The sequence below is a fragment of the Triplophysa dalaica genome, chromosome 1 (genome assembly GCF_015846415.1).
Source record: "Triplophysa dalaica isolate WHDGS20190420 chromosome 1, ASM1584641v1, whole genome shotgun sequence".
Taxonomy (NCBI): domain Eukaryota; kingdom Metazoa; phylum Chordata; class Actinopteri; order Cypriniformes; family Nemacheilidae; genus Triplophysa; species Triplophysa dalaica.
This window is the reverse complement of record NC_079542.1, coordinates 18,572,601-18,600,304: the sequence shown is the minus strand read 5'-3', so window position 1 is coordinate 18,600,304 and position 27,704 is coordinate 18,572,601. Positions and strand designations below refer to the sequence as shown.

The 27,704-nt window shown below is 38.0% G+C and overlaps 2 protein-coding genes across 9 annotated transcripts in view; both read left to right on the top strand.

The window, feature by feature from the left end:
* rfx7a (regulatory factor X7a) overlaps positions 1–24,444 on the top strand; it is a 29,404-nt gene extending 4,960 nt beyond the window's left edge. Inside the window, exons 2-9 of one of the 2 annotated variants that reach the window (XM_056751424.1) lie at positions 7,751–7,784; positions 14,874–14,959; positions 15,034–15,153; positions 15,942–16,062; positions 17,091–17,171; positions 17,257–17,464; positions 17,653–17,948; positions 18,166–24,444. In XM_056751424.1, the coding sequence (XP_056607402.1) occupies positions 7,751–7,784; positions 14,874–14,959; positions 15,034–15,153; positions 15,942–16,062; positions 17,091–17,171; positions 17,257–17,464; positions 17,653–17,948; positions 18,166–21,576 (4,357 nt within the window). In that variant the 3' untranslated portion in view covers positions 21,577–24,444. Of the gene's footprint in view, positions 1–7,750; positions 7,785–14,873; positions 14,960–15,033; positions 15,154–15,941; positions 16,063–17,090; positions 17,172–17,256; positions 17,465–17,649; positions 17,949–18,165 lie in introns of both variants that reach the window. The other variant, XM_056751417.1, reaches the window with a different exon arrangement.
* A 623-nt stretch (positions 24,445–25,067) lies between these two features.
* fhod1 (formin homology 2 domain containing 1) overlaps positions 25,068–27,704 on the top strand; it is a 46,399-nt gene continuing 43,762 nt past the window's right edge. For 5 of the 7 annotated variants that reach the window (XM_056749625.1, XM_056749617.1, XM_056749608.1 and 2 more), the window contains exons 1-2: positions 25,068–25,385; positions 26,695–26,801. In XM_056749625.1, the coding sequence (XP_056605603.1) occupies positions 25,221–25,385; positions 26,695–26,801 (272 nt within the window). In that variant the 5' untranslated portion in view covers positions 25,068–25,220. The remainder of the gene's footprint in view (positions 25,386–26,694; positions 26,802–27,704) is intronic. The other 2 variants (XM_056749684.1, XM_056749633.1) reach the window with 2 other exon arrangements.

Here is a 27,704-nt window from a genome sequence, read left to right as displayed (position 1 = left end):
ATACTCTCTACAAACTTTTAAATGCAAATAAATAAATAAATCAGGTACATTACAGACATTTTTTTTAATGTAAACAAATCTCTTGACAGAAGCATTAAGCAGCCATTCTATGACAACAGTTCAGTTTAACTCTATCCCCGTCAGTCTTTTTAAAAAAAAGTTGCCAGCCTACGCCAGCGATTTTTAACATTTTCACCAAACTTTAATGGCTCACAGTACATTTTCTGTAAAGAATATATGGACAAACAATATGTCCAATGAAAGAACAGAGTCTCTGCTTTTAAACAAAGGAAACCGTATTCTTCTATCTTCATTTGTTCGTTTTGTATCTCTCCTTAGATGTGGGTAGGTTTCTTAAAAAAATGCATCCCTTTGAATAAAAGATAATTTTGAGATAATTTGTTTTTTTTGTCAAAGATTCCACCCAGATTACACTCAGAACAATCATTAAAAACCGATAAGAAATATACATTCTAGGTTGTGGGATTCTGTACTTTTCAATACTGTTAATATTCATTTAAGTGTTTTGATTTCATACACCCTAGCTTGCGTGTTATTTAAACGTGATTAGTATTTTTAGTAATTTAGTATTAGTATTAGTAATTTTGTCTTGTTTCCAGTCCAAATATCTTAAAAATCTTAAATCAAGATTACTTGACAAGAAAATTAAGTGATGCTTAAAACTTCTGTTTGAAATTATATCTCATTAAGATTATTTTTTTGTACCCCATTGGCAGATAATTTTGCTTGTTTTAAGCAAACAATCACTTACTTTGAGGTGTTTTCTTTTCAGAAAACAAGACATCGTTTCTTATGCTTTTTCATGTGTCTAGTACGTTTCTTGATTTAAGATTTTTTTTTATATTTTGACTGACAACAGGACAAAACTACTAAGTTAGAAAAGCAACTTTTGCAGTGTATATTCTGTGCTTTGTCCCATATAGGTTATTATTGACAGATATATTTGTGTTTGTTGTACTTTTTAATTTAATTTTAAAGTTCTTTTATAGCACTTGGTCATCTTAAGCTGTGTTTAAATGTGGTATATAAATTAACCTTGCACTTACTACAATGATGGTGATAATTTAATGAATAAGCTTCAAGTGAACTTGAGAGAGTGTGTGTGTGTGTGTATTTGTCAGTGTGAGAGTTTATGAGTGTGTGCATCTGCAAAAGTGTGTGTGTCTGCGAGTGTGTGCATCTGCGAGTGTCTGTCTGCAGTGTATTGTAGAGAACAAGTTCTTTCATTCAAACAAATCCTGTTAAATTTTCTGATTTGTTTTGTTCTTTATTGTTTAAAAATGATTTATTGTTCTGGCAGCTCAGGTGGCACTTTATTTAAAAAAAGTCTATATATTTGGCAGATGTAAAGCATACATGTGTATGTTTTTTGTGTTAGTCCATTTTTATGGGATTTTATTATTATTATAACAACTCAGGAATGTTGAAAGAGCAACATGTTTGTGCACTTTCAACAGATTTAAGTTCTGTTTTTGAATAAAGGGTTGGAAATGAATGCTTTTCTTGGTTTTTGTTTTTATCCGTTTCATCGATAAATAAATGAAAATAATCGACAGATTAATCGATTATTAAAATAATCGTTAGTTGCTGCCCTAGTGGGAAAACATAAATTCTATGTTGACCATGTCAAGCATGAGAAGCCAGCAACCTTTAACATTGTAAAAAGTCTGAATGCATGTAACACTGTTGAACCATCCCTTTAAAATAATGGTAAGACACAGTTTATATTTGGATTTTCAAATGTTAAATATTTATATGTATAAGGTCAAGCGAAACAACTTTCTTGTTTTGTGATATTTCACTGGTTGTATAAATCAAAAGATGCATACATTTTCAATTAACATTTAAATGTAGATTAAAGAAGCTTTTCCCCATCAACTCAAGATTTACTAAACAGGGGAAAATAATGTGAGAAAACAATTTCATGGGATGGGAGTGGAAATTTCTGCGGGTGATTTTCTAACAAGGGACACATAATAAAATGTGCAATATCTTATTTCCATAATGACCAACGTAATCCACCACGAGCAGAACAATGACGAGCTCAAAACTTATTCAATCAGGTAGCGTGATACATGTAATAAATAAATCTTCAGCAAGTTTGTTTTTCGATCAAATGAATAACTTTAGTTACAACTTAATGCGGAAATGGTAGAGCAATAACACCAGTATGATGTGTATTGTGGCAAAACTGCTGCAGAAATCTGTCGACCAATAAAGACGCAGTGGGAGGATACTTGATCCAGTCTTGACCAATCACAATGCAATGGGAGGAGACTGGATCTAGATTCAACCTTGCCCCCTGAATATCGCGTTCTGCAGTGAGGAGCTACTGAAGACATAAGCTGTTGTCCTATGTCTTCTTTCTTTGTTAAAGATCTTTAAGCGAGCTGGACATTGGACAAGAACTGCAGCATTGCATAGACATCTAAAGGTGCTGGTGTGTGTACTTTCATATTAAACGACGTGTTATATTTAAAAAAGATATGGCAAGACCTGATGCTGTGCTTCTCGCCGGTGTGCGACACACCCCCCCCCCCCCCCCCCTTTAGTCTTAGTGTGCATGAGACCTTAGGTTACCCTTCTCACAGTAGACAGGAAATTCAGACAGACTCTGACAGGAGCAGAGCATTTGGGATGAAGCCTGGAGTGCTCAGTTTTCTGCTAATAGCAGCGCTTTAACTGCTAAAAGCATGCTGCCTATTATACTAATTTGTATGTCAAATAACTGCATGTTTATAATGATGTAACAAAAACATACTGAAGAGATACTGAAACAGGAGTTCAGCAGTTTCAGTGGAGGTATCCATCTGTCTGTGATGAGAGAGAGTGTGTGTTCGTACATTTACTGATAAAGCGACCTCAGCTTTCTCATCCCCATTTCTCTCTCTCACGCGTCCGCACACACACAATGACGCACAACTATCATACATGTAGGTCATGCTGACTAGCAGTAGTGTTATGCTCAGTTGTGATGTCTAGCTGTTCTCAGTCAGCACTGCTCATGTGGATTTATCTATAAACTAAAGAACACAATCTCCCTATGCCCAGAATGACCCTACTGAATAGCAAAAGATGGAGACATCCACCATTATCCCTTCCTAACCGTGACACAGTGACCTCTCTCTCTCTCTCTCTCTCTCTCTCTCTGTCTGTCTCAGGCAGTTGTTTACGTTCCTGTTATGATCCGAGCACATGCGGCCAGCTGGAGAGGGCTTTTAAGGGGGAGGGGCAGTGACCAACAGAAAGCATACAAGTCTGTCTTAAATCAGGCCAGTGTTTACAGGAAAAACATTAACTGTAGAAGTCACTTGTCTTTCTTATTGATTGATGTTAATTTACTTGTATATGTAGCAAGTTTTTATAGTTTTGTATATTTTAGTATGATTTAATGTAATGAATATACAGTAAATGATTACGCAGACTTGAAGTTTACTGTGGAGGAGTGTGTTAATCCATTGACTGTAGGGAAGCTTTTCCATCCCTCATTGGTCCCAATGGTTAAGTGAAGCACCTACTTCAGGGGTCTTCAACTACTTTCCTTTGAGGGCCAGATTCCAAAAGCATAAATAGGATGCGGTCAGTTTTTCCATATCTCAATTCTTCTGTCTTGTATTTCTGTAATTTATTGCGTTTTGATCCTTTTCTACAGTTTTTGTTGCTGTTACTTATTGGCCATATATTAAAACATGCATTCCACACAAATATAGCATCCAGTATTTGTGCCTCTTCATGAGGGATGTTGTCTTTTTAAATGTATTTTATATTCCTTAATGTGTTACTTTACTCCAACATTGCTACTAATTTACTCACCCACAGTCCTCCAGGACATCCAAGATGTGTGTGGCAGTGTTTTTTCAAGAAGATATTTATGAAGATATTTGGTTGAATTATTAAAGGTTCAATCAAAAGTAAATAAGGTAAATACATTCAACACAAAAGTAATCCCGGCCCTTTCTGATGTTAAATTAGCGTCTTATAAATCGAGTCAATTGATCTGTGCAAGAAACCGAACGCTATTATCACATCGAAATTATCATATCGAATTATTTGAAATTCGCACCCCTCTCCCACATGCATGCATTTATAGTATTACATATACATTAACGGAGAGAGAGAGAGAGAGAGAGAGAGAGACCATTTACGCTTTAAATCCGTATGACGGCACACTGCTTTATGTATTTTGAAATAGGCAATCTTACATCAAGCCATACATTAAGGTAACGTTCTGAAACATTAATATATTAACAACCGATTGACGGCACTTAGTAAGAGTACGTCAATCAGCATCAACCGCTCATAATGCTAGGACATTTCCTTTAAAGTATGAGCATCACCTAAATACCAACTAAAATGATAAAAGTGTGATTGATCAAAGAAAATATATTAAAGCCATAAAGATTTTAGACCAGACTTAAAACGTGTTAAAACATTAATCGAATGACGGCATTTATTAACAGTCCGGAAAGTTTTCATGAATTAATACCTCAAAAGGCTTCCATTTCCATTTCTTTGAAAGTCCAAGACACTGTTACATTCAATATGAATGTAATTCCCACAGCTCATAACGATTGACGTCTTCTAAAGCGATTTGATTGGTCTATCCAAAAAAACGTAATGTTATTTGCAATGTGATAATCGGCAGAACTCAGTCAGAAATCACTACAAAGGATCTGCTCTTCTAAGTGCGCTGGGGACATGAATGCGATTGAAGATGCGATAATAGCTTTCAGTTTCTTGTTCAGATTCGATTTATAATACATTAGTTTAACGTCAAGGGGCAGGGATTACATTTGTGCTGAACGTAGTAGCATTTTTGACATTCATTGATTTGACTTTCATTAATTCAACCAAATATCTTCACAATAGGCTATCTTCTTGAAAAAACAATGCCACCCACATCTTGGATGGACTGGTGGTAAAAAAAATGAACAGCAATTTTATTTTTGAGTAAAGTAACGTTTCAAGGAATATAAAATAAAATTAAAAAGACAATATCCATTTCATGAAAAGGCACGAATACCGGATGCAATATTTGTGTTCATGTTTTAATATATGATCTATAAGGAACGTATAAATGACAAAATCCAATAAATAATAGAAATGCAAAATAACAGAAGAAATGAGGATATGGTAAAAAAAACTAGCCAGCCATCCTATTTATACATTTTTGGAATCCGGCTCTCAAAGAAAAGTAGTTGAAGACCCCTGCTTTATATAAACTAACTGCTTAAATGCAAATAATCTACACTTTAAAAGTGACGTACAGATGAGGAAAACAAGCAACTCCACAGTGACAGTTTACCTAAAAATGAAAATTCTGTCATCATTTACTCACCCTCTTGTCATTTCAAAACATACCTGTATGAATTTCTTTCTTCCACAGAACACAAGAGAAGATATTTTGAAGAAAGTTGGTAACCGAGCAGCACTGGACCTCATTCACTTCTATTGTATGGGCACAAAACCAATGCAAGTGAATGGGTGCCAGTTAACAACATTCTTCAAAATATCTTGTTTTGTGGAAGAAAGAAAGCCATGCCAGGTTTGAAATTACAAGAGGGTGAGTCAATGATGACAGAATTTTTTTTATTTTTACTATTTCTTATTACTTATCTCTCTTATGTTGTTTAAAGCCTGTATATATCTTTCTTCATTAGAAGATGATTTGGTGGTTTTATGGCCATACAGTGTAAGTCTGTGGGCGCCAGTGTGGTTCGGTTACTATCATTCTCCAAAATATGTTATTTTCTGTTAAGCACTGAAAAGACATGAGAATGAAAAAAATATTTTTGGGTAAACTTTTGTAAACGAAGACAGATAATATCGGTCTATTTTCAGGTTGTGGTAGAAATGCTACAGGCTTTCATTTTAGTATTTTTCAGTAACATCTGTACTTTTGACATGCCTAATATTACACTTAAATGCTTGAGCTGGGCCTTGCGGAAAATAGACTTAAAAGTTTCCACCTTTTTGATCAGCTCATTAAAGGTAATTATAAACCAAGAACTACTTGGATTGCCTCTAATGAAATGTTTATTTGGACTCCTGTCAGTTGGATCAGGTGTAGCTGTGGTTTGCTTTACTTTTGTACTCTTTTAATAGCCACTTTATCTTTGTAACAGGTTGAGATTGCGCTCACAGGGTTAAACATTGGCGTTGGTGATAACCTTTTAAGTCTCAATCAGTTGTTTTCTCCTAACAGCGTCATAAGAGCATGTTGTTTCCAGAGGATGGGACATTAGCAGTAAATCCTTTTTTTTTACTGGCTGTCCATGAGAACAGGGGTGCGATCCTTTACCTGTCTCAAGACTACCTGGAGACAGCTTAATGAGAGCTCCTGTACCTGGCTTAAAGCCACATGGGAAGAAACCTGCCTAGTAACACTTCATTAGTTCCTTGACCTCTCATAGAGTCAGTCAGTTTACAATCGTACTACTAGCTCTCCAAGAACACACAAGATTTTATGCTGGATTAAGAGCAAACACTGTGTGATTGGACATCCTGTAATCACAAGCCATTGGCTGTTGTGTATCATGGACAAATTAAAGATCATTGTAGGTGGCCTGGGGCCAGTGCAATAGAGATTTGTCTGTGCTGTTCTGCCATTACATCTTGCATTCTTTAGTCTTTTAACTTGGGCACCATGAAATCAAACAGGTGTGTGTTTTACACAGTGTTGCCTTGATTATTACAAATTATTTATCTGTGATACCATTTTTTTTTTTTAATTTGTCATATTTTTATTCTTGTAATCTTAAATCATTAAGCTCCTCTCCCCCTCTCAACAACAACTCTTCAACACAGAGGTGGGACTATACTCACCGTCCAGTGGATCAGGCATTTTTAGCCCTCCCCTCTAGGCCCAATTTACAACAATTTTCTAATTTCAGAAGCCATTTAACCCGTCACGATACGGAAAATAATTTAATCTGAACTTCCGTTCCACGGTGACTTTAAATTCAAGAAACAACTGAAAACACACCTGTTGCAGTTTATTTTAGATCACCCTGGGACCAGCATCTGAAGGTTCTATAAAAGACTAGTTTACCAAATCGGTAACTTAATTTGTAGCTGTTGTATGATTTAGAACTGCATTGTATTTTTTGTTGTTGTCTGCAACTAGCGGAGAATTTACGGTTGATGTAATCTGTGTTTTTTCCTCATAACTACGCCATAATCCATTTTACTACATTATTGAAAGAACTGGAGTGGAAATGAAATCATCATAGTTCTGAAAAAGAACCGTTTATAATCCGCAAACCCATGTTGTGAATTTGTGTCATTTTAGTTTTTAAACATCAACCTTTTAAAAGATTAATCAATGACTCCCAATGAACCTGGTGTCTTTTAAGAGTGCAAATTATTTTACAGGCATCACATGGAAGGCATCCTTACATTGCCCTGGGCTTAAATTTGACCTTCTCTATTGTTCTATACCTGTATATAGACCCCATACGGTTTAAACAAACATTCCACTGGTCAACAAATTTTGATTGGTGGAAATATTTATAGATCCTCTGCGTAACGGAACATTAATGAAAGATACTTTTTTGAATGACCACATGCATTCCTGAGGATATATTGGTCTTAGCTGAAAAGGGCTTGCGGGTTAGACGATGGAAAGATGTTTTGAATGCCACTGATTTATTAATAAAGCCTGCTTTATGAATGTTTCTCAAGTTACCCTTGTGTCACACTGACAACCATTTTCTCTTCTGTTTTGCAGCAAAACTGTACAATCACAAGTAGACTGCATTTTGGTGAGTATTGAGAATGAGTGAAATATGTTATGTTCATTTACAGAAAATAGTTTTTGACTGCAAAAAAGTTGATATGCGATGCTAGGGTTCTTAATCTGAAACACACAGAATTGTATTATTTGTCAGACGATTTGATTTCAGGCCTTTACTTTGGCTATCGAGTGATAGACAGAGAGGTGTGTTTGTCAAATCTGTCAACTGCTACATACACTGCTTTTGCCATCACAGATATGTCCTCTCTTGTGGGCAGACATTGCATCGACTCTTCTGTGCAGGAGGCCAAAATTAACCCTTGCCAAATGCAGTCAAAATGTATTTTTGCCAGTTGGTGTTCATTTTTTTTATAGCGTCTGCAACAATGTATGGTTTAAATTACACTGTAATTTATTGGCCAGAATATTTTTTTAAATCTGATGTAAGCAACCGTCAAAAGATTTTTGTGTTTTAGGGAAGCTAGACAGTCAATATTGTTTAAGTATTCAAATCATATGCAAGGCATCATTTTCCTAGCTGTAGATTACTTGCGGGATTGATTGTTTTTCACGTCACTCACACGAGCAAAAACATGCGACTGTGTCCCGTGTTCATAAGTTCTTAATTATTGGCTTGAGTTAAAATGTTTCTGTTTGCGCGGGAGACAAGGCCAATAGTGAGGATTCTCTGCAAACAAGTTACCCAATTCACGTAATTTGCGTCGCCTGCCGTCTATTCGTGTCTTTGCATCGACTTTGTATGTAATATTCTCATGCAAATAATTCAATTTGCTTTCGGTGTCCAATGTGCACTAGGGGTTGCACGAACTAGGCGACTAGTCGACAAGTCGATCTTAATGAGCTTAAAAAGCCTAACGTTACATAGATTTCACTGCGCTGTGCTTCTACTAGATCTTTTAATATTATAGGCTATTTTTTCATTTGTTCCCCATTATTTATAGCCCCATTACCACCATACTCGTGCTTTAAAATATTTATTTTAGTTGTTGTTGTTCTTGTGCAATAGATGAACAACAGTTTATTTGTATTTGGGTACTGTATATTTAGATGCTATTTTGCGGGAGTTCTGCCATTCTCCTGCATCCCACACACACGAGTGTCTTTGCCCACACCCATCAAATCCCGTTGCAAAACATTCATACCCTCGCTTTTCTTTTATTTATAAGTGACGTCATCGACTAGTCGACATCGACGTGACTTTTATCACAGAATAGTCAACTTCAAAAAATCTGAGGACATTCAACCCCTACTGTTGATACAACATTAGGCCTGAAAGAAGAAAAAATATTTATAAATCATTTGCTCATCCTCTTTTTGAAGACAAATATTATGAAGAATGTTGTTAACTGGCACCCATTCACTTGCATTGGTTTTGTGTCCATACAATAGAAGTGAAGCAGGCCCAGTGGTTTTCGTTTACCAACTTTCTTCAGAATATCTTCTTTTGTGTGGTTTGAAGTGACAAGAGGGTGAGTAAATGATGACGGAATTTGTATTTTTTGGGTGAAAAGTCACTTAAAATTTTTAAAGATCTGGATTAACCTAAAAAAAGGATACCACATATTTTTTACTATTTATACGGATAGTTCATCTAAATTGGATAACTTTTCAGGTCTTTTTTTTCACGTTTTTGTTGTTTTAAACATACTTTCTGCAATAGAACACAATTTTTTCTTTTTTAAAGACAGTCAGACACTTCTGTTATATCCGTAAATGCTCCATAACTTATTTACAGTGAATAATATAACATAATGATGATCACAATTGAATATGAAGTTAAACATGTGCCTGCTGTGATTTAGGTGCTAATGTTTGTAGCTTCTCAAATGTAAAAGATTGCTGAAGATGTTAATAGTTCGGGTTCACGCATGATGATTCAGAGAAGGTTCAGAGTAGGTGAAGTACAGCTGCAGTCATTAAATGTGTTGGGTTGTGTGTGAGCAGTTGATGTGTAGAGAAGAGAAAGTGACAGCGGAAAGTGACAGCATGATGTTGCCAACTATCACAGAGTCTTGCATCAGACTCCTCTCATGAAACTTTAATGTCATATCCCACGAAGCACATCAGTTTAACCCCTATTGCCAAACATTTACATTATGCTGACAATACCACTCTAGATTTTCTATTTTATTATTATTCTGAAATAAAATTAATATTTTGCATTGTTCAGACAATAATCTCCAACCGTTCCTTTTGAAAGATAATGATTTAGATTTAAAGAGCACGTTACCTGTATTTCCTAAAATTGACTGCATTTCAATGGGTCACATAGAATTCCTTCAATGTTAAAAATCTCCAAAGTTGTTCATCAAAAAAGTCCATGAGAAATAAAGATATTGTCTCCCAAAATAAGTAGTCTACTCCGAACTGCCCTAATAAGTCGTTCAGTTTTCAAGTCTTTTGAGTGTAACCTTTACACGTAACGAATTGACACGTCTGCATAATCTAGCCCCTGTGGTGTACACTACCTTTGGTGTACCTTTGAGCCCACTATTGTCTAACAAATGAGTTGTTTAACGTAGAGTGTCTGTCGTTTTTTGTACTTGGATTCATGAGAAAGGATGTGGATAGATTTCGTTGATATGCTGTTATGTTTCATAAGTGAGTCATGTAAGCATTACGGTTAACACATAAACGTGGCTTTACTGTGCTGTTTAGCTGTGGGGCCTTTCGCTTAAATACATAAGTGTCATCTTTATAACTTTGCCATTTTTGTAACCTTAGCAGTGTTTCCCCTGTGATTAGGTCTTTGGGGGGGGTTTAGGGTTAAATCCTAGTGGTCTATTTTAATATTTAATAAAACAACTGACAACAAAATGTAACAACTGAAATGAATTTATCATGAGCAGAAGTAATTACAAAGTTACTTACAAGTAGCCTTTCCATGCCATTCATACTAGAACTGATTATAAATAATATCAGATTAAAACATGATTCATTATGAAATGCTCTTAACATGCTGATTATTAATGCTATTGATATTATTTATATCATTAATGATAAATGTAGATACAAGACGTTATGGTTTATTATGTCACAAACCTATAAAGCAAACAGTAAACTGACTGACACCTAAAAATACTTTATTCTGCTGCATTTCGTTTACTTCGTTTTCGTTTGCGTTACAGTACAAGTGTCCAGTTATTTACCTCCTCTTGGTGTCGGCAGGTATATGTCTTTGGTGGGAGAAGCAGCATTCACAGAGCGGAAAGGGTTAAAATGAAGTGCATTTGGCGCTAGATAAAGATATTAGAAGATATTGGCCAAATATAATCAACATAATTTTCCCTGAGTGTGTGTGATGTGTACAGCTCCGTTATGTAGACACGCTGCTCAGTTTAAACTACAGAAATAGTGTGATGATTTGAAAGGTTCATTCTGTCTCACAGTGCGGATGGAACAAACAAGCTGGGCGAAAACCTGTCTTCCGGTGGTGACTGGACTGTTATTGCTTGTCAGGGGCTGGGCCGGGCGTGCGTCTTTTCTGTACTTGAACTATGAGCAGGAGAGCAAATGTTGAGAGCTTAGGTAACGGTAGGGAAACATTACTTAGTATCTCTGTGTACTAATAATCTTTATGTAAGTTACTCATAAGCCTCCAAGCGCTGAAAAGTAGTTGTGCGTCTATGTGGAAAGACCAATCACAACAAACCGGGGTACCCAACCAATCGGAGCACAGTGGGCTTGTGGAAAGGAGGGGTTTAGAGAAACAAAATCTTCGAACTGCTTGGAGATTTCTTTGAGAAATGGTGTGATTAATAAATGCATATTTTGAGAAAATGACAGCGTTATTTGACCTTGGATGCATTTAAACCTGTTGTTGTGGACTCAAATGATACATTAGGACACAAAATCGAACATAATGGGCACTTTCATCTTGATGCTTAAACCTTCTGTTTTGTGTTTTACGTTTGTGTGAAACTCAAAAAAAGGTAGACAGGAATCAGTGAAGAGTAAAGACAACAAATCTAAAAGAGTGTTTCATGGCTTCCAGCTGATTTACTTGTTCAATCTTTTAGAAGTTTGCAAAATAAAAATTGGAGAATGATTTTGAATTATATACATCATTTCCTCTCTGTGATTTAATTTTTTTATTTGTGTTGGTCCCGCATCCAAACAGGAAGAATCTGTTTTTAATAGATTGAATATGCCTGTCCATTAGGAAGTAGTATATAGGTTTTATGTTTTCTGAATGATGCATAAGTATTAAAGCACATGTAGTAGACTCACGTGATGAGCAAGGGGTCTGCGCACTACCCAGGGGACACCTGAATGTAAACAGGTTCTTCCAAAAGAAGTTGTCATGTCTAAATAGCCAAAAGCATCTTTATATGTCAAGGCATCTCTATTCGTTCTTTCACTTGGTTTATGTAAAAACTGGTGGTGCTCTTAACGCTTTAAATGTGTGAAGGTTTCATGTTTGTTTGTCCCTTGAACCTCATACCCAGTGCTCTATTATATTGAGTTGTCCACTTGGCTCCGAGACGTCTGCATTCTAGAGCCATTTTTACTCACCTTTCCAAAGTTAACGCTAACGCTAACTGCTCTCAATGGCTGATAACTTTAGCTATTCGTTAGCCATCATCCCCTTAGTAACAAAGAGACAAATAAAAAGACAGTGAGACACAACTATTCTTAGAATTTGAGGGAAAGGGGAGGGCGTGTGTGAGAGAGTGATTGATACATCGCTGGTGAGGAAATGTTTGGAGTATTTAAGATCAGCTTTTCCTCACAGTGGATCAACTGTGTATTGTTGTTTATTTTGTTTACTATCTCTACCTCTACACCAAAGAGTTCATTTGGTGTACTGGTGTGTAGATAGTTTGTGTGGTGGTGTGATGCTATGGGAGTATCCATTGCTCCCACAATCAGACGTTGAAAACAAAGGTTTGTTTAGGCTGGTTTAGCCGAGTGCTTTGCTCTAAACGCTGGGGGATTAGGTATTCTTCAGATCTCTTTACCTTCGATGACTTCCTGAGTTATGCTGTACAATCCCATTGAAGTCTGTTTATTTAAATTTGCTGTTCGCAGGCTTGGTGGTAGCAAGGTGCGGGAAACATGTACTATACAAGCCTATCAACTCTGTCAAATCTATTTTACAGGGCTTTTAGAAAGAGGATTGTTTAAGTGTTTATGCGCGAGTGGGAAAGAGAGTTTACGACGCCTGAAGCGCCTGAAGGGAGAAACTTGTGTCTGCTGCTTTCTACTCGGGCAGAATTCAAATCAGGTCTACCCCACCCAAACATCTTACACATTCTCTTTGAAGAGCTGCTCATTGCTCTCTTACAACACTAACACTCAACAGACCTGAAGATATGATCTGATTTCATGTGGACGTCTGTCTGTCTGTCTGAATGAATGTGTTTTGTAAAAGGGAAAGAATTTGCATTTGTTTACTACTCTATTGCTGGAAAGATGGGGGTTAATTTTAACCGGATGGGTCGTGTAAAACTAGCAATGATTCCTTTTAAACATTCTTTCCTTGAGCTGTCCAGATTTGAGAAGCATTCTGTACCTCATTGGTGTTATTGGCTTGTGTTCTTGTTGGATAAAACTGTTAGTCTTTTAACATGTCCATGAACAGGGACATTGAAACCCTGTTTGTTCAAACAATAAAATGATTATCGCAGGTGGAAAGTAAGCTCAGATGGACATTCTAGTTCGAGTTGAGTCATGATTTTCAAATATTAGATTAGTTTATTTAATTATAGAACATCGAATAATGTGAGAACGATTGACGTCTGAAAATAAAGAACAACAAAAACAGTTCCATGTGTTGATTTGGTGGTGGTGCTGCTTATAACGCACCTAAAAACTGTCAACAGATAACTGAAGAAGCCTCACACCTGCTAACATAATTTATTACATGGCTCGTTGGAATGCTTGATTCTTATTGGCCTGTCGCAACATTTGCTGGTTATTCCCAGATAACAACCTCTCAGAACTAAAATCACACGGAAATCCGGATGCAGGAAATAATTTTGACAGTTTTGGGATAAATTAAATATAAATATGTCTTTTAATAACATATATTATATCTACAAATTAATAACCAAAAGTGAATGGCTTTTTTTTCTCATGTGGCAAGTTGCCATGTAATAAGCGGGATAATGTACAAGCAGCCGCTTGGCTGGTCCTTATCAGACTGTCGGGGGTTATTTCTGCGATAACAACCGGCTGCCTATACATTATCCCTTACATGGGCTACGCACACTCTAGACTTGCATGGCATATACGGTAACTTGGGACAATGTTAAAACTGCAAAGTCTGCAATGCGAAGATTGCTTATCATAGGTTAACCACTAGAATGAGCATTCATTTGAGGGCAAAGCATCCGCAGGTCAGCGGCAATAGGCTAGTTTCATGTAGGGATGGGCTTTTCTCAATGATTTCTCAATCAATTAACTACCATTAACAAAACCAAGATCTGACGAGAATATCTGGTTTTTATTGTTTATTAAGACTGAGCCACTGTAGTGTTTTTTTATATTGTAGAGTCATAACAGATGAAGTGAAGAAGCGTTAAATAAGACAAGACTATTCTAACCCTGTGGTAACACAGTTTTTTATTCTCATGAAAAATATGAATGTTTAATAATTTTCGAATAATTATTGCGGATTGAATATTCAAACATTTGTGCACATCCCTAGTTTTATGATCAGATCAACCAAGTTGAATGCTAGCCGGGCAGAGCAAACAACAGCACTCATCACTAAGATGATCACTAAAGATATGCTTTCAATCAGCTGATACTGTAAATGCCATCATTCAGGCTGCTCGTAATATTTTCTGGGGTGCGATTTTAGAAGAATTTTCAAATAATTCCCAGCGAATATCGAATATTATTTTGTCTTTAAATACCCATCCCTATCATTTACTGACCCTCTTGTCGTTTCAAACCTATATGTCTTTCTTTCCTCTGCAGAACACAAAAGAAGATATTTTAGAGATTGTTGTTATATTCTTCAGAATATCTTCTTTTGTGTTTTGCAGAAGAAAATACTTTGTTTATTATTCTGTGAAATTTATGCTTTATTGAGCAGCATTTTACCAGGTGAACACTGATTCATTGATCTTCTCTGTGTCTGTTACAGCAAGATGTGGAGAAGCTTACAGACATTGAAAAACTCTACCTCTATCTCAAGCTGCCTTCTGGACCCAGCAGTGGTATTGAGAAAAAGTGAGTCATTTCTATTGTGTGTATTTTGCGGTTTTCTGTTGAACTTGTCATTAATTCACTTGTTGAATTCTCAGCGAACAGAGCTCTGCATCAAGTCGTACCCAGCAGATGCATGCATTTAGCTGGATTCGAAACCACCTTGAGGAGCATCCTGAAACATCGCTGCCCAAACAGGAAGTCTATGATGAGTACAAGTGAGTTGGAAATCCTTTGGCACCTTGCTCCTTACCGAAACATAAAGCCATACAAGCTTATTGAACTATATCCTATAACCAAGAGAGTGAACATGCTGTTGAACTGAATCACTATCCTGAATTAAATACTGTGCAAGCCTGGCTTGCTGTTGAACACTTAACCTAGTTAAACCACCATATTTACTTCATACAGACTGTTTATACAGCTGTGGAAAATATTAAAGGACCATTCAAAATGTTCATTTATTCAGCATTTCTTGATGTATTTTGGTCATTCTAGTCCAGTATCTGTTGAATTAGAACAAAATCAAATCTCAGGAGTGATATAATGTCATCCAACAGCAATGTGAAAGACTGACATCATGACAACACTTATGAAAACTGTGATAAAAGCAAGGTTATGACTTAAAAAAAATTATTGAATTCTTCCTAAATACATGTACAAATATTACTATTTTATTGCTTTAAAGTGAATACGAATTTGTTTTTTTTTGCAGTATGTGAGGTCTGAAAAAATACAGAGTGTATTTTATGTTATTTTGACATGTTTCTCAGCCCGGTTTTAATTTTCTGCAAATAAATGCAAATAGACAAAAGTAGCATCTGCAAAAAATTCTCCTTCTTTTCTCTACAATTACTTACAATGATACATTTTTTAAATGTGCCTACAGGTGTTGTTTATCACGGAAGGTGTTTTTGAACTAAATTGTGTCCAAATATTACTTGATTACGTGGTAACTGTAATTGCTAATTGTACTGAATTTCTTGCATATATGTGTGCTTCTCAGGAGTTACTGTGATAGTCTGGGGTATCATGCTTTCAGTGCTGCAGACTTTGGAAAGATCATGAAGAATGTCTTTCCCAACATGAAGGCGCGTCGACTTGGCATGCGAGGCAAATCCAAATATCCTTTGGTGGAACTGCTCGTAACAATCCCACTCGCCTTTCCCAAGCCCCCCAAAACGGACATGCATGCACACCCTCCTGTCCCTGAACTCTGTGTCCTGAAACATCTGTTGCTGTACTTCACGTCGCTGCTAAATTTAGATCAGAAATCGAAATAAACTTCAGAGTCCTTTCAGCACAAAGTTCTGCTGTATAGAAAAGCCATTTACCATGGGCTGCCAAATGCTTGATCTTCAAAAGACATTCCTCATAGTTCACATTCATTTTCTGTGGGTTTATTGTATCTTAAGTAAACATGGTCATATGACAGCTCATACTAATAAAATAAAAAACACTATTTATATATTTAAATCAAATACCAGTCAGTTTATCTTACTGTTCTGTTACCAGTGGGCGTGAAAGTGAGTATCCTAACTCATCTTTAGCTTTCATGTCACTGCCAGAAATGATGTTTTGTAACGGTGGTTATGTTTATTTTGGTATTAGGTAACAGCAGGGTTAAAAGTGCATCTGCGCATGTGAATTATATTTTAAATTTCTGAGCTGTGCGTTGCCAAAATAAACCATGCTTGTTGACGGTTGTCACTGCAACAGATGTCCAATCCGCATCAGCTCCTCATGCCCAAGAAAGCAACACCCTTCATGCCAGCAGAAGACATTTCGTTCTGTAATTTAAGAGTAAATTGGAGCTTTTCGGTGATTGACTCAATCATTCAACAATGCAATAGCCATACCTGTCAGATTTTTGAAGGTCATGTTTGATAGAATCACAATATGGTGGAGGTGTACACCAGGGTGCATACGGTGGCAAATATGTCAGCTTCCTTCTGAGCTGGTTGAGATGCTCTGTAAAGGAATGAGGTTAAAATCTCAGTAGATGTTCATAAGCTGTCATAAGTCATACACACTTTTTTACACTTTTGATCAAATTAAAATAGTCTATGTGCCCCACGCTAAAGTGATTTAATACATTTTGCTGACATGTGGACGGACAAATTGCGATGCATTTCTTTAACTGCTCTGCACATATTGCTATAGTGGACTTAGGAAAAAGGCTTTTGTACACATGCCTTCTCTACCCAACTTAGATATTCACAAATCAGGTGATGGGGTAAGTTTGTACTCTTCTTTCTCACCTATTTTCCGTCCCTGCCATTATCAAGCTGTGATGTTGATTTATCTTTTTTTATTGTCAGTGTGAGGTGTTTGAGACCGCTGGTCAGATGTCCAGTGTTGAAGAAGAGGTTCGTCTGGCCGCATGTGGCTTGGTGTGCGAGTGGGCACAGAAAGTGCTTAGTCGGCAGTTTGACAGTGTTGAAGACCTGGCTCGGTATCTTTTAAACAGTCACTACATTGGAACAAAGTCTGTCGCAGCACTTACTGTAATGACCGGTTCCCCGTCAGGTACAGTAAATTTACAAAGTTTCAATCTACCAAATGACTCACTTTACACTCCCACACTTGGTAATGTCTCCACCTTGTGGCCAACATAAACCCAAAAACAAATGCTTGTGGTATTCGCTTTTATTTTTCTATGAGTCTACTGTTATTTTTAAATGATTTTTAAATGTTCTTTGTGTTGTTCACAGTAGCAAAGATGTCTACGCAATTGGCATTCACTCCAACAGCCGACGCATACTCATTCCAGCCTCAGGTAAAAACCCTGGTCTCACCTTCTGTGGATGCCAAGCAGCAGCTACAAAGAAAGATACAGAAGAAGCAGCAAGAACAAAAGCTGCATTCTCCACTACCTGGTGAAGCCCAGATCAGGAGGGCAGATGGGGGGAAAACTCCTGTTGCAAGGACAGCCATACCCTGTGGAAGTCCTGCCCTTTTGTCACCGAAGCCTATTGGGATTGTGGTGACAGCTGTTTCCAGTCCCATCACTGTAAGATAATTTTTTTGTTGTTGTTAATAAATTGTTAGTCTCAAATAAATGTGAGCTTTGGCATAAAAGTTGATAATCTGGCAAATAGCACACGTTGAGATTGAACAAAGAGAATTTAAATAGCTCTTCAAAAAGAGACCACTCTAAACGTGTTTTCAAAGGGCTGTATTTACACTACAACATTATTCCACCTGTTATATTTTTGTATTCACTGAAGGTTCAGAGGAGTAGGCAGCTGATGTCTCCTAGCCCTGTTCCTGTGGTATCTGCAGACAGCAAAGTTCTACCCGTAAACTTTCAGGTGGTCACCCAGTCAGTGCAACATGTAAAGCAGTGCCCTAAGACCCCTCAAAATGTTCCGGCCAGTCCGGTAAGCGACCGGTTAGCCCGTCATCGGTACGCCCAAATCCTGCCCAAACCATCTACCCATAGTGGCATAACTTTGCGCTCTCCAACCTTACTCATCACTAATAGCCCTATCAAGACTGTAATGTCAACTCCTCATGTCAGCTCGGTCAATGTTGTCAAGATGACGACCATATCTCTAGGGTCCAGTGGCAGTGGGACCAGCGCACCTGCAGATACCCCTACCAGCAACAAAGTCAGGCCAGCATCTGCTGGAGTTGCCAGCCGCAGTGATGATCCACAACCGGTAACCCGTGTTCGTAGTGGATCTATAGCTGCAATGCCATCTTTTCTGGCAAGGCCGTGGCGATCTACCACAACATCCATAGTTGACACCAAGATAAATACGGAAGCCATAATTGAAAGAGGTCAAGCTCAGGGTGGCACTACGCTAGCAAATGCTCAGGAAGCTATAAGTGATGTACAGCAGTCAGAAGCGCTCAAACCCAGAGCAGCTAGCGTACCTGGTCCTCTTGACAAGAGCTGTCCGGGATTGGATGCTCTGACAGGGACCAAATGCAATGAAAGGACACTTCCTAGTGTTAATATTCTGGCTGCTGGCAGCAACAATAATCCCAACACTACGGAAAGCACTTTTTATCAGAACAATAGCAGCACTAGGACAGTCCGTGGCAATGCAGGCGTATACTCACCCAAGAATATGACATTGGCATCCAAGAGCCCTCAAAAGAGACCTGGTTTATGCACTGATTTAAGCCCGACGCCTATTAAAAAAGCCCACACCTCCCATCTACCAGCAGGTGGAACCTATGGACCCAAGCCAGATATGATGATGAGCCGGATCCCAAGATTATGTACTCCAATGAGACCTGAAAGTGCACCTCTCACATCCATATGCAAAGCTGCTGTCGCTCCAGTTAGGGGTACTGGCTTTCAGACCGTCCGCAGACCACAAGGCAGATGGGAAGGATCCTCCTCATTAATGAATTATAGAGTTCCTGTCACCTCTACAACAAGCACCTCTTGTCAGGATACACCAATTGGAAACACCATGTTTCAGACTGTCCACAGGCCAATTAGCATTTCCCAAGGAAGATGGGAGGGATCTTCAGGTATCGAAGGTAGAGCCGTGGTTACCCGTACTGTTAGCGCTCCAGGTCAGGCTTTGCTACAGCAAGTAACACAAATCTCACAAGATTTGCTTGTAGACCAGTCCAACTCATCTGCGGTATCCGAACTAAAGAGCCTTTTTTGGGATAGTGAGCCGCAAGATACCACTCAACAGCATCAAGTCGTTTATGGCCCACAAATGTTGCCTGATCCGAAGCAAATGTCCACTTCAGTGATGTCCACTCCTCCCAACCAGCAGACCCAGATGAGCGAATATGGAACCCAGTCCGACGTTAGCTACTTCCCCTTCAATGACGATGACATGACGCAGGATAGTATCGTAGAGGAACTTGTACAAATGGAAGAGCAGATGAAAATGAACAGAAGCATGCAAAGTTTCAGCAACTGTGTGGATATTTCATTGCAAAGCCAGACACAAAATATGCAGAGTACTGTGATGTCCACCATCCAGACTAACACTGGATACTACAGCTCAGCTCATAGCATTAGCACTCCAATCCAAACACCCACTCCAACACCCACTCCCACTTCTGAGATGACGGGAGGTAGCCAGGGATTAATGCACGAAAGCCCTTGTTCACGTCTAGCCCCTACCACTCCAGTTGACAGTGCTCTTGGGAGTAGCCGACAAACTCCTATTGGCACCCCACACTCAAACTGCAGCAGCAGTGTCCCACCCAGTCCGGTGGAATGCAGGAATCCTTTTGCATTTACTCCTATTAACTCCAGTATCACTGGTTATCATGATGGAAGCACTGTCTCCTCTAGTCCAGTCAAGCCCATGCAAAGACCGATGGCAACACATCCAGATAAAACTAAGCTAGATTGGATGAGCAGTGGCTATAACAACAATGGCAGGAACTCCAATAATGGCATTAGCATCCTGCCAAGCTACCAAGATCTAGTAGATGACCACTTTCGGAAGCCTCACGCCTTCGCCATACCCGGCCAGTCCTGTCAGTCACAAACCAGGTATCATGAAACGCATATCAGTCGGTTGACACCCATTTCGCCTGTCCAACAGCAAGTGGCAATTATGGCCAACCTCAATAAACAAGAGGGATTTGCTGTCCCAGCCCCACTCGATAATAAAGCCAGCGGTTCATCTTGCGGTTCTGGAACTTTCCGTTGCCGCAGTGTTAGTCCGGCAATCAGGCAGCGCAATTTAAGTGGGACCCAATCGTTTAGCGTCCTACGCTCTGTGGTCTCTCCATTCAACTCCCCCGTGACACCTGAAGTGCTCAACATATTCAGTAGCAACGACAGTGTCGCAAGCATCAGCAGCATGGCACAGAGAAGTCAGTCTGTTCCGGTCACCGTAATGATGCAATCGGAGGTTCTACCCATGCAAGCAGGCACCCAGCAGAGTAATACCAAAAACATCACCAATGTCCTCATTAGCAAAATGGACGGTGAAGGAGACGACTCTGTACGTGGCCTCGGAATCAATAATGTGCCCTCCAACTACACTGCCCGCATGAATCTCACCCAGATTCTTGAGACCACCGCAGTGCCCAGCTTCCCTGGCTGTGCCAGCCACCAAGCTCTGATCTCACCTTGTTCATCAGCCTTCGAGTCCCAGAATCCAGGTTACCTCATGAAAAGTGCTAGGGAGGAGCCAATGAGCTTCTCAGCACGAGAAAGCCAAGCACAATCAGCCTCAGCGGAGCACCAGCTGTCACAGAAGAAGCACTTGGGCAGACGGCTGTTCCTCGGGCAGGATCAGCAGAGTCAGGGCATGCTGTTGCCTCTAAGGCAAAACCTTCAACCACATGAGCACCAGCAACCTTTGGATATAGACAGCACTGTAAAAGAACTTTTACACGAGGAAAGCTTGAATGTTGGCTCACAGCTCATGGGCCAAGGGTCAGAGCCCAGTGCTGGGGGTTCGGAGTTTCCCGGTGATATGCGACTAACCTCTGAGCTCTCCGGTAGCATAAATGACTTAAACAGCTTAGATACCAACCTTCTGTTTGACCCCAGTCAACAGCAAGGACAATATGAAGACTCGACACTGGAAGAACTAAAGAATGACCCACTTTTTCAACAGATCTGTAGCGAGACTGTGAGTTCCGCTGGCTTTGACTGGTTGGAAAGCAAAGACCAGGCGACGGTGGAAATGTTGGGTTAATTTGTTCTTTTGTAACGTTTTAAATATTTGTATATGTTTTTATATGTATGCTCTTAGAAGCTCATCTGCGTGTGTATGTATACCCCTCGCTGTGCGGCACTTACTACAGTAAGCCCCTTGACATCATGACCAAGGTCCAGATTGAAGAGAAATAAGTCAAAGAATGCTGGTACTTTGAATCAGTGTTAGTTGCAACACAGTCTCTCTCCCCATTTTTGCAAAGAAACATACAGATTTACACACAGCCAATGGGGAACTGTTTTTATGCCTCTATTGAGACATCGGCTTTTATAACCATTTATTATAAGGAAACATGCATTTTAAGATCACCAGCTTTATGAGGTATTGTACCTCATTAAATTAGCTTTTTCAAATTGGTGCTTCCATGTGCCATAAAAACTGATATCTTAAATGTTTTATCCTTAAGCAAATAATAAATGTGGGAATAAGGGAAGATCACATCAGTCCAGGATCACATTAAGGTTTTGATTATTGATTCAAAAAACAAGCAGCTAACCTCACATAACTGTTCAAAATGTGATGCGTTATTGTGTAGTAATTTGCCATGTGAGGTTTTGCATTTTGAGACAATCTAAATTTAGCAGTTTTATTCGTATTCTAACCACTACGTCAATTGGGAAGAAGTCTTCTATTTGCACAAAATCGGATGACATGGTTTGGTATCTGCTCAAAAGTAGACTCTTGGAAAAATGGGAATTTGAAGGAATATTTAGGAAAACTGAAAGTTGTAAAAATAAAATTATTGACCCAAGTTGAGTTTTTATGTGGCAGTTCATTTCTAAGCTGCATCTCAGGGTTTCCCATTTATATTAATCAGATGTTATCCCAAAAGTTTATGATTTGTTTTATTTACAATCATTGAAAAAAGTGGCACTAAATATTGCACTGGCTGGCACCTTTAAATTGCATTTTCAAACCAGTTACAGCTGGAAAAAAGTATTTGAAGCAAAAATTTGGAATAACTAATGGAACCAAAATGCGTGGATTATAATTATTGAATGAAATATATTATAAGAAAGCTTTGTCAAATGTTTCTTTCTTATTGCTAACTATGCATTTATATGGCCAATATGTATGTATGTCAACTCGTTTTTTACTTGGTATTTTTACTAAGTTAAGTATTTTTACTCTAGTAGTTTGCTAATACTACCCATTAGATTTTTAGCTTTCTAAATCGACAGTTTGCATTAAGGAGATTTTGACATTTTCAAATTTAGTGGAGTAAGTGCTTTCATTCACCAAATGAACTAATCAACATGAAGTGTGTGTGGAATTTGAGTTTTTCTTAATGACTGTTTTCTACTTGAGCTCTTTATTCAGGAACTTCTCTATAACATGCACTATTACAAAAAGCCCTTAATCAAATGTCCAAAAATTAAATTTTGAAATTGCATTGCTAATAAGTGACAGTCCCCTTTATCTAAATTTGAAATAAATGCATTTAAGGGCCTTTTTTATCATGCTGTACTCTAAGGATATACTTTGTTACTAAGTTTGATGGTTATTAAAGTGCATCACAGCCTTACTTCTTTACCAAAGACAAACTTTATAATTATTGTTTAAATGTATGAGCAATTCTACCTTTTGGTATAATACTGCTTTCACAATTCACCCAGGTTTAGATTGGGTCAGGATTGGAGAATACATTTTTGTAAGTACTGTAGCTGTGTCATTTGGAAGCATACAACCACATGTAGCACTTGAATTTTATTTACAGAACATATCAGGCTTCATAGTCCTGGTGGAGTCTGGTAAATCTTGTAGCAAGGCAATTCTAAGGAAATGACGAAGTTCAGTTTGATTTGCTGTCTTGTAAACAAGCTTGAGATAAAAATACACTGTATTACCAGTTTAACTGCTATTCATATTAATGTGTAATTTATCAATGGTCCCTACCAGTCAGTTTTTTTGTTTTTAAATATGAGCCAATAGTTTCAATAACTAGGCATCTCTTGTATAGATATAGCTTGTGTGATTCTCATTTTAATGCATTTTCTTTTGTTCTGTTTTGTTTTCATTATTATTTGGCTTACAGGTTTTTGCCTTTTTGCAGAAGAGTGTACTTATGTGCGAGAATATAGCATGGGTTTTAACATGTGTTGTGGTTATATTCTACCAGATTTGCATATCTTTTTGTGATGGACATGTTTAACAGTCAACACTGGAAATGTAACAATGAAAAATTGCAAAGCTATAGAGGTTTGTTTTATTGCACTAATTTCTCACGAACAAATGCTTCACATGTAGCCTCAGTAAACCTTTAGAAAGAAGTGGGTTCATGTGCATTTTGAAACTTTATATCAAAATGAATCGTTTATGTTGTCCTCTTACTGTACGTTCAGGAGCCCATTGATTTCAGTGAGATACGGCCTGCACGAATGAAAGCAATTAAACTTTAAACATATTAAGAGAATCAAATGTATTACAATACTATAAATGTGCATTTAAGAAATTACTTTACATAATTGTCATCACACCTTACAGTAAGATTAGTATTTCTGTCCAGTGGAAGGAAATTCACCAGTTTTATAATAGCTTGATGACTATTTTATTTATTGTAACATGTTTATATGTATTTCTGGTTCCTCTTAAAAATATGTGATTTTTTTTACAAGCACTATTGTTGATTTTCATGAAGAGACAGGCCAGATTTGAGACTGCTTTTCTCTGAGCCGGTGGAGTTGAGCTTTACCTGTTTTCTACCTTTACTGTTCCTCTATGTTGGTATTGTTGTACAGACTCTTCATGGTAGTTTTGATTACATTTCAGCAAAATGTATTTTGTATTGATAGTGCTCACTGATGTTGAAATGGTTTTAAAAACCAATAAACTTTTTGTAAAGTATAACATCTATGTCTGTATTTAAGATAGTACACCGAACCGTGTTTATTTACTGTAAAGGCGCAACCTGCATCTTATCCTCGCGATTTTCCCATCGTGAGAAAATGACATCTATATAAAACCATCCAGCTAGCATCAGAACATTTAAGGAGATTTAATGCAAAAATTATTAATTGAATACTTTCTCCTTCTATGCACATCAGCACTAAGATGCTGATACGTTAATTTGCTTCATATTAAACTTTAACCGTCATGCCGAACTTTTACGAAGACCATGTACAGCAGATGGAGCCATACGACACTGTATCATTGTAGTTGCCTTATTGTTAAATTACTTCATGAACTGAAAAGCAAGCTTCTCAGGACAGCAGCGTTTACTATAAAAGCATGTGACATGGTGAGATGTAGTCGTCTTTCATAATGGTGTAGAATGATATCAAACGTTTGGCAATGAGCTCTATAATAATCCGCCGGATGTCCAACCGTGTGACTTCATGCAGACTTTCGGCGTATTATATCGCGTGAAGTTAAGCACAAAGCGACCTCTCGCGGTATTTGAATGTCATCCGTCAATCGTTCTGCGCATCACCTCATATTTTCCACGCAGATCGACGTGCTGTTTCCTCAACACGTCACCGCCCGTTAATTTGAATACAGCACCAGCTTCATTTCAGTGTTGACAGTGACTGGTGGCGGTCGCGTTTGTGTGCTAGATGATTTGTAACGAACAGAACGCTGTTGCGGAAAGTTAAGTAAACGTTTGGGCTTACCGTGGACCAACTATGGCTACGATAACGTGTCGAGTGCAATACCTGGAGGATTCGGACCCGTTTGTGTGCTCCAATTTCCCCGAGCCCCGCAGACCACTTCAGTATGACTTGAGCGAACATTTGCCGCTGAACGAACAGATCGCCGGTGTTCACAAACTGTTGGAAGCGCCGCTAAAGGTGAGTCACAAGTCTCTCAGGCAGGTGTGCTCACCTGTGCCCACTCGTATATAGAGCTAAATGCCATCAAACTGTTGTTGTGATATAGAGTCAATTATTTTAGCCAGAGGTTGTGATTTCTTCGTTTTGTGGGTTGTGTGTAGATGTGATATTGATTCCAAATGTGAGGTGGTTTGATTCGTGAATATGTACACAACAGCGCACAAAAACGCGTGGCTGTTATTATCTTAATGTTGTACTTTATCAAGATTTAAAGTACCACATTAGGTCGTATTTTACAGAGCATTACATTCATGTAAATTTGACTATTTAAATAGCTTGAAGAGTCGTGCCGATGCATCAAAACAGTGACCACATGTCTAAATTAAACAGCCTCTGTAGGACAGATGACTCCTCGTTTGACTTTAAACTGATAGTTCACCCCCAAAATAACTTCTTTCGTCATTTACTCACCATCTTGGCATTTACAAACCTGTATGACTTTCTAAGATATTTTCAAGAATGTTGTGAGCTGGTCCCCATTCACACAATTTTTGGTCTTATAAATTTTAAGAAAATGAACTTCGATTGACAGATGCAGATGAATTTGAGCTTTTAAAGTCCCTTCCAATGTACTTACAAAGCATGGCAAGGCAAGTTTATTTATATAGCACTTCTCATACACAACGGTAATTCAAAGTGCATTACATAAATTTATTAAAATAATCATATAAAATAATCGCAACAATAAAAACAAGGAATGAAAAAACGTTGAAAATGATACAAAAATGATTTGTAGTGAATTCAAATAGTTATACATTAAGTAAACATTCTTTTGGCTCCAGAAGAGCCTGCAGCTAGAGAGCGAGTTGATGCTTGCGGAAAGGGTGGAATCTGTAAACAAAAGATAAGCTTTTCAACCAGCCTCTTATTACTTACACTGCCATGTTTGTATCAGACTGCCTATAGGCATCAATTACCCTATTTTTCGCAGCGGTAATGATGCCTTAGCAAATCCTAGAAATATTTGTTTTAGTGCCGTTTTCATGAACAATAAAGGAAAATCAACTTTCTAATAATAGTCTTATGATTTAAGAGTTAAAGACTAAAAATAGGGGGTTTTGTCTGTGTTGTGGAGTGTGCATGCTGTCTGTACAGAGTATGTGAATGAGTAGAGAGAAATTAAAGTTCCTGGTGCACTTTCAGAAACATAGGGGGCCTTTGTTTAATTCAAAGCTGTTTAGAATGACTATATCATTCATTGTGAAACTGGAGTTATTTGTTTGTTTCCTGCACACTATGCACACTGTGATGTCTTTTTCTCTCTCAGCTTGAGGAGTGTGCATTGCAGCTGGCTCCTAACGGAAACTACCTGGATCTGGAATCATCACTGGCAGAACAGAGAGATGATCTGGAACAGTTCTATGATGATGTGGCGTAAGAATGATTTTTAATTGAACCTCGTTTTTATTTTCCCTCTTTGTCTATAAGTTTACCTTCTCCCCAACCTCCTCACACATGTAAAACATTTGAAATAAAGCAGCCAATTATTTAAAAGAGAGCAAACATTTCCATTCTTAGTTCAGTCAGAATTCGTAGTCATATTCGCAAACCAAATTTGGGAGAATTGTTCATACGGTGAATGTTACTCAGTTGTTACACACAGGCACGGATATTCTTGGTCAGGCCTGAGGGAAGGAGTGGACAACATTAGTCAAAGGAATTAGGGATATGACTTCTAAATTATAGAGGCTTTAGAAGAGAGAGTTGATAAGAGAAGCTTATGATTCATATTTTTATGTTGGATTTTCCAAGGCAGTCAGAAATCACACGGTGTTATGTTTCAAACTGTTTGGATCTCAGGGGAGTTTAGGAAGTATTTAACGGTGCTCAGTATGAACTTTACCAATACAAAACATAGGCTAGTGTTTCCTGCAGTGCTCTTACTATATTTAGTATTCTTTTTTGTTTTGTTGACATCAGATTATAACCATGCCATTGACTCATTGATGCCTCAAGATTTTCTGGTCTCTGATCTACGTATCTCCTGTAGAGCATTTGCATGGTGGCTTTTTCTCACTAAACGGATTAAAGAATGTTCCTTGGGATAAAAAATATACCCGCATGTAAATAAATATTATTTTGACCCTCTTTTAAGTCTGATAAAAGGGCCATGTAATTTATTTTGTTTAAAATTCTTATTTTGTTCTATATTGTAAAATAATGTTTTATTGAAATTCATTTCAAACAACTGCTTGCATTTTAGCAATGCAATACATAATACATATATTTTTATCCAACCTCATTTCAAGTTGTATAATTTATTTTCAAGCAAGTCCA